This window comes from Prorops nasuta, unplaced genomic scaffold (assembly GCF_024137725.1).
Source record: "Prorops nasuta isolate Cenicafe-Biocafe unplaced genomic scaffold, Cenicafe_Pnas_1.2 PNAS00007, whole genome shotgun sequence".
Classification (NCBI taxonomy): Eukaryota; Metazoa; Arthropoda; class Insecta; order Hymenoptera; family Bethylidae; genus Prorops; species Prorops nasuta.
In genome coordinates this window covers 5,050,840-5,065,193 of record NW_027116804.1, presented here as the reverse complement: position 1 = coordinate 5,065,193, position 14,354 = coordinate 5,050,840, and the positions used below count along the sequence as shown (strand labels likewise).

General features: G+C 34.9%; 2 protein-coding genes across 2 annotated transcripts; both read left to right on the top strand.

Annotated features, from left to right (window-relative positions):
* The first annotated feature begins 241 nt into the window (after window positions 1-241).
* On the top strand, window positions 242-4,577 carry LOC136774936 (E3 SUMO-protein ligase ZBED1-like). The gene is made up of 5 exons (XM_066729408.1): window positions 242-358; window positions 476-611; window positions 757-1,745; window positions 1,803-2,118; window positions 4,420-4,577. The coding sequence occupies exons 1-5, from the start codon at window positions 242-244 to the stop codon at window positions 4,575-4,577; spliced, it is 1,716 nt and encodes a 571-aa protein (XP_066585505.1).
* A 7,689-nt stretch (window positions 4,578-12,266) lies between these two features.
* LOC136774934 (uncharacterized) lies at window positions 12,267-13,757 on the top strand. The gene is made up of 4 exons (XM_066729407.1): window positions 12,267-12,586; window positions 12,667-13,019; window positions 13,094-13,524; window positions 13,593-13,757. Exons 1-4 carry the CDS (start codon window positions 12,267-12,269, stop codon window positions 13,755-13,757), a joined length of 1,269 nt encoding a protein of 422 aa, XP_066585504.1.
* The last annotated feature ends 597 nt before the right edge of the window (window positions 13,758-14,354 follow it).

The window sequence follows — 14,354 nt, the reverse complement described above, 5'->3', positions numbered from 1 at the left end:
TTAATTAGGAATATCCTCAAAATCCAATCCCTGTCCTAATAAAGTTAAGAAACAATAATCATAAGTAAGTAAAAGAAAGTACATTTGCTTAAATTATAATGTATTTCAAACTATAATTAACATTATTTTATTTTATTTTATTTTAAATACTATACACAATTTTATTTTTATTTTAGTGCCACCACAAAAAAGTGTTACGTGGAAATATTTTGTAAAGGTGGCAGGTGGAGCTAAATGTAATATGTGTCATTCTACTATTACTACTAGTGGTAATACGACTAATATGCTAAAACACTTGCAAAGAAAACATTCTAATTTAGAAAATGTAGAACCAGCTTCTAAAAAACTAAGAACAGAAGTAATGAAGTTCATATTTTCAAATACTTATTTATATTTAATAGTTATTTTAAATTAGTCTTCACTCAGACTGCTATATTCTAAACTCCTTAACTAAAGTAACAATAAAATTTAACAGACGTGTGTAGAAGTAGATCCTGCAGAAGATGATCCGATAATGCCAACAAAGCAGAAATCAGTATCTTTACAAAATATGCATTTAAAACAGCAGCCAACTATATTGCAATCATTATCGTCAATGAAGTCTTATGAAGGTAAATGATACTAATTCTAATTCTATCCAAAATTATTTATTTTGTAATACCATTTAAATTTTATTTGGTGGACAGAAATCCAATGAAATCACAAATGCAATTATGTTTATGATCGCTAAAGATAATTGTCCATTGAATATTGTAGAAAGAGAAGGCTTTAAGAAACTCATGAAAGTTATAGCTCCAATGTATCAAATACCTAGCAGAAAAAACATTACGAAACTAATTGAAGAAAAATATAATCTATTGTCTTCAATTATATCTGATAGACTTTCACAGGTTGAATGTATATCTTTAACAACAGACATTTGGACCGACACGCTTAACACAAAAAGTTTTTTAGGAATAACAGCACATTATATTGATAGTGAGAAATTGAAAAGTGCCACCTTAAGTGTTGTTGAGTTATCCGATAGACATACGTCCAATAACATTGGCGATTGGATCCTGGAAGTATTAGAACTATGGCGAATAAAAATTGAAAATATTGTGGCTATAGTTAGTGATAATGCTTCCAATATGACCAAGGCCATTAAATGTACTTTTGGAGAGCATAGATTCTTATCATGTTTCGCGCACTCTTTAAATTTAGTGGCAGTCCAAATAATCAGTGATGTGAAAATTAAAAACATTATAGATAAAGTCAAAACTATTGTTAAATATTTTAAACATTCAGTGGTTGCTAGTGATGAATTGAGAAAAAAGAGTGAACTAAAGTTGATACAGAGCGTTCCAACACGATGGAATTCTACATTCTACATGTTGCAACGTTTCACGGAACAGTCTCTAATAGTGGGATCTGTATTACTAAGCCTACCTGATTCGCCTTTAATGCTATCAGCATCTGAGATCCTAACTGTAAAAGAATTTGTGATAGTTCTACGCCCTTTTGAGCGTACCACTATAGAGTTATGTACTGAAAGACATACTAGTATTGGGAAAGTAATACCTATCATTAATTGTCTGCGAAAAAACCTAATTGGATTGAATTTAGAAACTGACAATGCTAAGCAGTTACGTGATTTGTCTATAACTGCTTTAGAAGAAAGATTTAAAAATATTGAGAATAATACTATGCTAGCTGTGGCAACTATATTAGACCCGAGATTCAAATGCCTTCATTTTAAGGATAATGTAAGTTTATCAAAAGCCATTTCATTCATTAAAAATGAATTGTATAATAATATACAGTTCGAATCTTCATTAGACAATCGTATAGTTAATATTCAAGAATCTTTGGAAGATTCCAATGACTTATGGTGTCATCACAAACAACTGATAGCCATTGAAAATAAATCTAATAATGAACATAGTTCCAATTCTGAAGATTTACCAAAGTCGTTGCAACATTACTTAAATATTGCTACTTCTAGTTTGGAATCAGATCCAATTACTTTTTGGATAAAAGATTTTGGAGGCTCCTACACAAATTTAAGAAATTTAGCATTGAAATATTTACCTATCACTGCTACATCTGTTCCTGCAGAACGACTGTTTTCTAAAGCAGGTAACATATTAACGGAATCAAGAAACAGGTTATCATCTAAACATCTTCACCAGTTACTATTTTTAAATTCTTTGTCAGAAGAATTGTTTTATTAAAGCAGTAATTTATATAATTATAAGATACATAATATGTATAATCATTTAAATCAGCATATCTATTTAACTTTTTTGTTAGAAATATTTTCCAAGTTAATTTAAACACTAATATTAGGTATGTAATTACAATAGAAATATATAGTACATTAAAAGTTTTATAGAAAAATTTATATATATTTAATTTGATCCAACATTCATTCAGAACTTAAATCAACTTTGATTTTAACATTAATTGTAAAAATAATAATTAATTGCTTTGTGCAGCCTGATTCTAAAGGTAAATGTCAAATTTCTAGGTAAACATATTATTTTATGACATTCTTAATTTGATCACTCAAAAGAACTACAAATTTGAGTTACTGTTATCTTTTATTACACTATTCAAAGCCTGCAGGCTGTAATCTTACAAAATCATTCAAATATTTTATTTCACTATTAAATCTTTGAAATATATTTATATTTGGCGCTTCTTTCCATCTTTTAAGACCTAACCTTACTTTCATTTTCTTTTTGAGATGAGATTGAGAATCGATACTTGCAGGTATCGATACTTGGTCTTCGATATTTTTGAGGTATCGATTCTAACGTTCCCGATACGGTATCGAATACAAGTATCGATACTTTTGCAAATATCGCCCATCCCTACTTTGTTTAAACATATAAAGTATATAGAAGAAATGATTATTTAATATTTTCAAGTTTTGACAACTCCAACAAAACATAAACATAACTACAATCCGTGACATACATTTAATTATGGACTACATCTTATAGAGTATTAGCATCAGCAGTTGCTTCTTTATGCGCATGCGTAGATCTGGTAACTTATCTACTGTCAACTCCCCCAAGTTCCACCTAAAAGTAACTAGAAAAATTTATGGAACTTTACCCCCTACCTTTAGCCTCATCAGAGTCCTAAAAGATTCTTCGCAGTCTATTTCCCTCTTCGCACTGCCCTTTTATTCTATGGTAGGCACTGCGTAAGCCATCCAATGCTCATTCCTCTGATGGGTATCCCTTTCGACCCATGCTCCTGTGGCCTATCTTGTCTATCACTGACTGGCGTTTCTGGTAAGACGGTTTCCTACACCGGATTGTTTGCACATAGTCTTTAAGGACCTGTTGGGTAGAATATTTGGGCTTCGCTTGCCCCAGGTACTTGCCTTGTACCTCTCTTTTCTTTTGCCTGACAGGCTACGTAGCCTTTTGCTGATGGGAGAGGGTCCCACTAGGTGATTGTTTTTATATTATACTAATTAATCTCCTATTAGCCTCCTCAATTACAATTCACCTTCACTAAATGGGCATCAGCAGCATGAATTCATATTTTACCATCTATATGGTTCACATGCTACTCCGCACCCCCAATAAAATTTCTCTGCCATCAGCAACAGTCCTTACCACGCCCCGCCAAGAGAAGAGGCTTTCGCATAGATTACGAAAAGCAAATAAGCCAAAGGAGTAATCCTAGCGCCTATAGGTTAGGTTATAAATACACGTGTTACCACTTACCTTGGCTTTTCTCCTTTTTCCTTTTGTCTATTTCCTCTATTTATCCTTTTATTTATCCCTTTTCTTTATCCTTTCCTTTTTGTTTTATCCTTTTTTACTTGGTTCCTTGTTTTGGCCTGACCGTGTCCAGGGGTATCGAAAAAGTGCCACGAGGCAACGGGGTTCACCTCGCTCGAGTCCTGAAAAGAAGAAGGGCGCAGGCGCGCCCAGGGCCGGCGCAACTAGTTTTTCGCATCGATTCATTGATCGATTCAGGTCCGGGCCCACGCCCACTTGGGCCACCGCACTACTGGCGGCGCGGAAATCAAAATCTATGTAACCGATCGAAACCGTAGTTTTGTCCGGTTACAATATATATATACAATTAAGTTATTATAACAAGTAAAATCTACACTTTTACATGGATCTGATATGTGTTACATATAAATAGTAATTAAAAAAACAAATATTTTCAGATATTATTTATTCTATATCATTAATATACCTATGCTATATTGTCAACTTCTATTCATTATTCTATTTCATAAATCTAAAGAAAAAAATCAATATTAATTCTATCACTTTGTACAATATCCATATCAAAGAATTTTCAAAAATATGCCTTAAGCTTATGTCATTTTAAATATAATTGCTTTCTATAATATCAGCTTATCTTTTTTATATATTTTTAAATTAAAATTATTTTGGATAACAGTTATTGTCACTTCAATTACATCAATGCCACTCGCTGTTGGTACGTCAGTAATACCCCAATGCGGTAGCCAAATCTGGCCAAATCTGTCTGATCTGTCTGGTCACCAACCCTCTGAATCTCCTGATCGGATCGGATCGAGCTCACGCGGAAGCCTCTGATCCATCTAGTAATTTTTTCTCGACGTTGCATTCCTGCGGTTAGGTTGGATCGTGATCTGGAAATTGAATCGAGTTACCGAGAGATATCGCTAAGAGCGATTCTGTTTACGATAGTACCGAAAGTATGTACTACACTTGGCAACCTTGGGAGAGAGCATAATCTTGCGGGGTTACTACGCGAAGGGTGAGAGGAAGGAAGGCTGACCGCCATCTTTGTGGCATAGGTTGCCTATATATATTTATATATATATATATATATGTCATTCGTCGCCATCTTTGTGGCATAGGTTGCCTATATATATTGATATATATAACAATGTAAGTTTCGGCCATTAATCTTGCGCAAGGCGAGGGGAAGTAGGAATTAGAGGGGTGAAGGGATATCTAGGGAGTTTGTCCGTAGCTGTCAAATGGCGCGATTAACCCTCAATTTTGGATCGTAAACAAAAGTAATATTTTCGGAAAACGATTGCGGAAAAGAAGGAAGGATTTTAATACATAACAGAGAAGAAAAAATATATCAGATGAGTATAAATTAATAACACAAAATGAAAACTATTGTGAATTTATAAAGAAATATACTTTGTGGTTATTTTATTTCTGTTACAGGCTAAATCCTATTCTTCATGAATTTAAAGCGCAGGAAAGAAATACTTAAAGAACAATGAATGAAAAGGACTAATTTATAAAGCATTTCTGTGTGACCCAATAGTTTCAATAATTGTGACATAATGTTATAATAGTGAATGTGTAAGAAAGATTGCTGCGTATACAAAGAAATTTTATTATATAATAATAATGATGTTTAATAATGTTTTGATTCCTATTACTATAAATTAAAGTTAGTTCAATAAAAATATTATTTTAATTTCTTCCTTAACCATACACAATTTCTATACGTACATAGTAATTACATATTCTTGCAGAACCTATCTTTAAGCTACTCTAACTAAATTGCAACTATTTTAAATCTACAGCTCATAATTATTTACTTCAATGATTTTTATTTTTCAAAGTGAGACAAATTGCATAGAGTTTTTGCAAATTTCTTATTAGTCTGTCACATTCTTCGACATATTACCTTTTATGATATTTATATGACTTCTTTGCACTATTTTCTTCTAGTCTATAACATATAACAATAATTTTATTATCAATTTTAAATACATGCAGATAAAATGATTATGTTGATATGTAATTAATTTTATAAATATTGGAATGATTGTTAAACCATTGTCTTATTAAATTTGGAAAATTGGCATTTGAATGATGCTATTTAAATTGGGCCTCTCTTCTGTGAGATATGTTTTCATAATACTTGGATAGATAAAGTTTCTTAAAAGTTATATGTGTATAATACTGAGTTCATCTTATTTTTTAGCTTCAAGTAGTTTTCCAGCAACGTGTTTGAATATACATTTTGAATATAGAATACTCTTATTTCCTTACTCTTATTATAATGTTGTCAGGATTGATAGAAAGATTTGTCAATCATCTGAAAATGATAGGATATACATATGACGACTGGATAAATTAAGGTTTTAGGACAGATAAGTGTCATGAACAAATGGGAATAATAAAATAAGTATTGCATATTGGGAATGGATATCCAAATATGTAGCTGGAAAATATAATTTGAAACTAAAAACAAGATGAACTCAGCAGTATACATAAACATATTGGTCAACAATATCCTCTCAAATGGAAGGAAAAGATATCATGTGGATGAGGTGCCAAACATATTTAAGTACAATAAGTCCAGTGTCCATTCTTCAAATTTAATACAGCAATAGTTTACCAATTATCCTAATTATTATAGAAATAATTAGACAGCAGAATAAGCATATCTGAGCATATTTGAAAATATTTAGAGAATTATTGGTATGTGTTCAAAACTAGAAGAAGAAGAAATAATCAAGGCAAATAAATGTTATACGAGATGTGGAAGCATGTGAAGTACGGATGAATAAGAAATTAGCAGAAACTTTATACAAATAATCTCACATTGAATAATAAAAATCATTGAAATAAATAGTTATGAGCTGTGGATTTAAAATAGTTGCAATTTGGTTAGAATAGCTTAAAGATAGGTTCTACAAGAATATGTAATTACTATGTACGTATAGAAATTGTGTATGATTAAGGAAGAAATTAAAATAATATTTTTATTGAACTAACTTTAATTTATAATAATAGGAATCAAAACATTATTATACATCATTATTATTTTATGATAAAATTTCTTTGTTTACGCAGTAATCTTTCTTACGCATTCACTACTATAACATTATGTCACAATTATTGAAACTATTGGGCCACACAGAAATGCTTTATAAATTAGTCCTTTTCATTCATTGTTCTTTAAGTATTTCTTTCCTGCGATTTAAATTCATGAAGAATTGGATTTAGCCTGTAACAGAAATAAAATAACCACAAAGTATATTTCTTTATAAATTCACAATAATTTTCATTTTGTGTTATTAATTTATACTCATCTGATATATTTTTTCTTTTCTGTTATGTATTAAAATCCTTCCTTCTTTTCCGCAATCGTTTTCCGAAAATATTACTTTTGTTTACGATCCAAAATTGAGGGTTAATCGCGCCATTTGACAGCTACGGACAAACTCCCTAGATATCCCTTCATCCCTCTAATTCCTACTTCCCCTCGCCAGGCGCAAGAATAATGGCCGAAACTTACATTGTTATATATATCAATATACAGGGTGTCCGGTAATAGGGTGCCAAGCCGGATACCCCAGTTAGAGCGGCCGATTCTGAGGAGAAAACTCTTATGAAATTTTTTCGCGAAACCCTTAATTTAGAAGTTATTAAGGGTAGAAATTATTAATATTTTATTCGTCGAGCAGGAGGAGCGAAAAATCCGGGAATCGGATTGGCAGACAATTGACGCACCAATACACTTTAATTAGTATATCATATTACCATATGATCCAATTGAAGATCTGGCAGTAAGACATAGAGTGTGTGGGGAAGGGGGGAGGGAGGTTGTGAGACTGAGCGTGGAAAAACAATTGAACCGAAGCGCTCAGTTTCGAGTGTCGGCCAACAATAGGCTTGAAAAAACCGAAATATGAATTACGTTTAATTGATCAAAGAATATTAAAACTCTTACAACTTCAATTAAACGTAATCAAAAGGTTGATTAGTGAATAGAAAAAATTGTGGTGATGACAACGAGCCTAAACATGACGTAGATACGACAGCTTTTGATTAAGTTAACTCGTAGTTACCTATAATTATTAAAACTAATAAATGTCGCATTTACACTGCGATTAGACTCAATTTCATCGTAAAAAATGCATCGATTTTTTGAAAAATATCTTTATTACAGTTGTATTTGGGCTATCTTTTCCCCACCACCTTGCGGTAAATAGCTTGGCGCGTTTTTTTATAGTGGTTTCCCCAGGAGGCCTAATCCACTTTCCTAATTTAATGTAGGAGCTGCTCAAAGTGGCGACCGTTTTGCTCCGAGCATAGTTCGCTCCTTCGAACTATGTTCCGCGTTGCACGGTGCACCATATCTGGCGTAATAGAACGGAAGGCCGCAACAATAGCATCGCGGACTTGCTCTTCCGTCCCATTACGCCAGTCCTCTACCAAGGCCTTGACGTGGCCCCATAAAAAAAAATCCAGTGGATTTAGGTCCGGGGATCTCGCAGGCCATGTAATAGGGCCACCACGGCCCATCCACCTCTCCGGGAACATGTCGTTCAGGGTGCTCCGCACGTTCAATCGGTAGTGCGGAGGCGCACCGTCGTGCTGGAAGATGAGATTATTCCGCACGTGAAGCGGCACATCTTCCAGCAGGACACCGAGTTGTGCCCTCAGAAAATCGGCGTACACTTCCCCGTTAAGCCTCGGTGGTAGAAAATACGGACCGATTTGTAAATTTAGAAAGAAAAAAAAACGATTAGTATAATCAGCCGAATGAAAAGGATCTTTTAATTACTTACGATATTATTTCCAATGAGGCCTGCCCAGACGTTGACCGTGTACCGATACTGGAACGCACATTCACGAGCGGCATGGGGATTTTCCTCTCTCCAAACTATGTAGTTTCGAGAGTTGAAAATCCCATTCGGCGTGAATGTGGATTCGTCAGTCCACAGTATCCTGTCGGGGAAATCTGGATCCCTTCGGCATTGCGCAAGAAATCCTAATTAGAAAACATTTTTATTAATTAGCTATCTATATTAAATCGTATTTAATTGAAACCGAAAATAATAGTCGAAGTTACCTTGGCAGAAGTGCACCCGACTTTCAAAATCGCGCGGCAGTAGCTGCTGGACGCGGTAAAAATGGTACGGCCGCAAGCCGTTCCTATGCAGGATTTCTCCAACTGCAAATTTGGATAAACCAAATTTGCGTGCGGCACCACGCAAGCTGTCTTGCTCACTTAAAAAGTGTTGGATGATTTCATCCTCCAATTGTACACTGATATTACGCGATCTGGCATGATCACGGTTAACCCGTAGGCTCAGTCTTTCGCGCGAACATCGCACAATATTTAAAATCGCGCGTCGTTTCGGGTGGTATTGGCGATTAGGAAAGCGGCTCGCATACAAACGCTCCGCGGCACTTGCGTTTTCATTCGCCATACCATACGTTATCAGTATGTCCGTCAATTCTACACTGGTTAAATTTTCCATGACTATTTCAAAAAATAAAAAATGCAGGAGGTCTCTACAATTCGGAGGACTCGCTACGAATGCTGCGTTGATTTGAAAACATTCAAAATGTAAACAACTATTTCCTTTTTTGCTAAAAACAAAATGCAAAAAATAAGTATTTTAAACGTTCAACTGTTGTAATCGTCAAGCGCAACATTTGTTTACATTTTGAATGTTTTCAAATCAACGCAGCATTCTTAGCGAGTCCTCCGAATTGTAGAGACCTCCTGCATTTTTTATTTTTTGAAATAGTCATGGAAAATTTAACCAGTGTAGAATTGACGGACATACTGATAACGTATGGTATGGCGAATGAAAACGCAAGTGCCGCGGAGCGTTTGTATGCGAGCCGCTTTCCTAATCGCCAATACCACCCGAAACGACGCGCGATTTTAAATATTGTGCGATGTTCGCGCGAAAGACTGAGCCTACGGGTTAACCGTGATCATGCCAGATCGCGTAATATCAGTGTACAATTGGAGGATGAAATCATCCAACACTTTTTAAGTGAGCAAGACAGCTTGCGTGGTGCCGCACGCAAATTTGGTTTATCCAAATTTGCAGTTGGAGAAATCCTGCATAGGAACGGCTTGCGGCCGTACCATTTTTACCGCGTCCAGCAGCTACTGCCGCGCGATTTTGAAAGTCGGGTGCACTTCTGCCAAGGTAACTTCGACTATTATTTTCGGTTTCAATTAAATACGATTTAATATAGATAGCTAATTAATAAAAATGTTTTCTAATTAGGATTTCTTGCGCAATGCCGAAGGGATCCAGATTTCCCCGACAGGATACTGTGGACTGACGAATCCACATTCACGCCGAATGGGATTTTCAACTCTCGAAACTACATAGTTTGGAGAGAGGAAAATCCCCATGCCGCTCGTGAATGTGCGTTCCAGTATCGGTACACGGTCAACGTCTGGGCAGGCCTCATTGGAAATAATATCGTAAGTAATTAAAAGATCCTTTTCATTCGGCTGATTATACTAATCGTTTTTTTTTCTTTCTAAATTTACAAATCGGTCCGTATTTTCTACCACCGAGGCTTAACGGGGAAGTGTACGCCGATTTTCTGAGGGCACAACTCGGTGTCCTGCTGGAAGATGTACCGCTTCACGTGCGGAATAATCTCATCTTCCAGCACGACGGTGCGCCTCCGCACTACCGATTGAACGTGCGGAGCACCCTGAACGACATGTTCCCGGAGAGGTGGATGGGCCGTGGTGGCCCTATTACATGGCCTGCGAGATCCCCGGACCTAAATCCACTGAATTTTTTTTTATGGGGCCACGTCAAGGCCTTGGTAGAGGACTGGCGTAATGGGACGGAAGAGCAAGTCCGCGATGCTATTGTTGCGGCCTTCCGTTCTATTACGCCAGATATGGTGCACCGTGCAACGCGGAACATAGTTCGAAGGAGCGAACTATGCTCGGAGCAAAACGGTCGCCACTTTGAGCAGCTCCTACATTAAATTAGGAAAGTGGATTAGGCCTCCTGGGGAAACCACTATAAAAAAACGCGCCAAGCTATTTACCGCAAGGTGGTGGGGAAAAGATAGCCCAAATACAACTGTAATAAAGATATTTTTCAAAAAATCGATGCATTTTTTACGATGAAATTGAGTCTAATCGCAGTGTAAATGCGACATTTATTAGTTTTAATAATTATAGGTAACTACGAGTTAACTTAATCAAAAGCTGTCGTATCTACGTCATGTTTAGGCTCGTTGTCATCACCACAATTTTTTCTATTCACTAATCAACCTTTTGATTACGTTTAATTGAAGTTGTAAGAGTTTTAATATTCTTTGATCAATTAAACGTAATTCATATTTCGGTTTTTTCAAGCCTATTGTTGGCCGACACTCGAAACTGAGCGCTTCGGTTCAATTGTTTTTCCACGCTCAGTCTCACAACCTCCCTCCCCCCTTCCCCACACACTCTATGTCTTACTGCCAGATCTTCAATTGGATCATATGGTAATATGATATACTAATTAAAGTGTATTGGTGCGTCAATTGTCTGCCAATCCGATTCCCGGATTTTTCGCTCCTCCTGCTCGACGAATAAAATATTAATAATTTCTACCCTTAATAACTTCTAAATTAAGGGTTTCGCGAAAAAATTTCATAAGAGTTTTCTCCTCAGAATCGGCCGCTCTAACTGGGGTATCCGGCTTGGCACCCTATTACCGGACACCCTGTATATAGGCAACCTATGCCACAAAGATGGCGGCCAGCCTTCCTTCCCCTCATCCTTCGCGTAGTACCCCCCTCGCCTAAAACGGGACCTTATGCTCTCTCCAGGTACTTCGTACCTCCATGAAACCTCTGCATATATATACAGGGTGTTTCACGTAAGGCGCCTCAGCTCGAAATGAGGACTCAGAGGGCATGGTGGGGGCAGATGCATCTAATTGGCCGCGGAGGGAGAGAAAAGGAATAACGTGGAGAAGGATAGAGCTATCCTTTACTAGACGATACGCCTAGCGTATCGCTGCCCCTCCCTTCCCCGCTCACAACAGTCATCTTTGGTCAACTCTTGTCCTCTTTCTCTTAGGCTGAAGGCAGAGAGTTGTTCGTAAACTCTTACAGACGCCGTAGCCGTCCGTGGCGTAGACCAAGGCAGAGAAAACAGTAACGTAACGTAAAACAACATATAAGCGTTGTTGCCATATGTCCCCATCGCTGGTCTCGTTACTTTGAATTCGGGTGTGCATACAAAATAAGAAATTAAATCATTTGACAAAAATTTTTGAAAACTGTAAGTGTAAAAATTTTATTTGACAATAGTTATATAGAAAGATTATTAATCTTTTTATTTGTAAAATTTTTTTAATTATTGATTGTAAGAAATATTTTAAAGTCTATAAATTTAAATTTCTTATAAGCAGAATTCATTCAAAAATTTGATATTTAAGCAAATCAATCTGATATGTAAGTGCATTTAAATCTAAAATTGAAAGTATTCAATTTTTGTACAGAATAACAATTATGGAAATAATAAATGATGATAATTTTAATGTTCTGGTAACACACTGGGTTAATTCTTGTCTCCTATACTTGCGTAAAAAAAAGAACAAGAGATGGCAAAATAGGAGATGGCTCGTGAGACCGATTAATACGAAAAGAAACGAAAATGGAGATTTTAATAATTTATTCAATGATATAAAAGGTGACCAAGAACATTTTTATCGATATACCCGGATGACATATGGTTATTTTCAATTATTATTGAAATTAATCGAACCACATGTGCAAAAAAAAAGTTGGCGAGCCTTAGTTCCTGAATTGAGACTTTTAATATGTTTAAGGTAATTATCTGACAATACTTTTCATACTTTCTTATTAATTAATAATAACGTTATTATAATGAAAGTGATTCATTTTGTAGGTATCTCGCTACAGGAGATTCTCCCTACTCTATAGCTTTAGCTTTCAGAGCAGGTGAATCAACCGTAAGTGAAATTGTGAAAGAGGTGTGTAGAGTGTTGATTAAGGTGTTACAACTGATTTATCTGTCTCCACCGACAAAGGAAGATTGGAAAAACTGTGCTGAAGGGTTTTGGAAGGCGTGGAATATTCCAAATTGCGTGGGCTCAGTTGATGGAAAACATATACGATTGAAATGTCCTCCAAATTCTGGCAGTTTGTATTTCAATTATAAAAAATATTTCAGCATTGTATTAATGGCAGTGGCTGATCATTTATATCGGTTCACGTTGGTGGACATTGGAGCATATGGTGGTAAGTGAATTTAAATATTTAGAATTACAATCTGAAATATATATTTATAACTATAATAATGTGTTTACTTATAGGAAACAGTGACGGGGGCATTTTTAATGACTCTGAAATTGGTGAAAGATTGAGAAATGGAAATTTGAATTTAGAAAATAAAGAAATACCATTTCCTGGAAGCAATCTAAAATCATATACTTATTTTGTAGCAGATGACGCTTTCAAATTATCAAATAGAATCATGAAACCCTATTCACGACGAAATTTAAATTACAAGGAGAAAATATTCAATTACAGGCTCTCCAGAGCTAGACGCACGGTAGAAAGTACATTTGGCATTTTCTCAGGGAAATGGAGGATTTTCCAAAGTGCTATAACAATGCTACCAGCAACAGCAGATTTAATAATTAGTGCTTCAACATGTTTGCACAATTTTGTGCCAAAAGAAGAGCAGAAAAGTGGTTTTAAAAGATACAGTCAAGAATTAACTTTCGATAACACTACTGATCAAGTAAAAACAATTTTTAATAAATGCATTTTAGCTAAAAGTATCTTGTAATATTATAATAATTATCTTAGGAGTTACCTTGGATGGATGTTTCAAATATTACAGAGCAGCTAGAAAGTAGTGTGGCTATTGGTGAAAAACAACGGGATAAGTTGAGTGATTATTTCGTATCAGAACAAGGATCGGTAAACTGGCAGCATGAAAATGTTCACAGGGGTGTTTATGCAGACGAGTAATACATATAATAATCAAATTTAGACCAAATCTAAATCAAGATCCAAGTAAAAGTTAATTTTAATACAATAAATAATTTTATATTTACTTTTTTATAATTTATTTATTCTATAGGCAGGGTATCTGAGGTCAGCAAATCAATGAGGATTTAAATTTATATGTTTTTGAAATTGAAAAATTTGCCATATGTTATTCATTGAATTTAATTCAATTATTTATGGATAAAACGTATACAAGTTTCAGTTTCTACAATACTAGAAGACTGTTACATAAACTATTGTACATGAAGTATATTAATTTCAAAGGATGTGCACGTAGAAATAAATATAATTAGTTTTATGTATATTCATTACAGACTGCTTATTGGTGAAAATTATTTCATTTATAAAAGTAATACATTTTATATAATAAAATAATATAATAATAGAAGAGTTTTTACATAAAACCATAGTTATTTTTTATAGGTTTTTTTACATACATATATAGTAATAAATGCATATGAGATAGATCTATAAAACAATATAATTCTTTCTACTTCCTTACACATAGATTAAGTAAATCGTATGTATTTTAAAACATAAATACAATAAGTGTGAGAC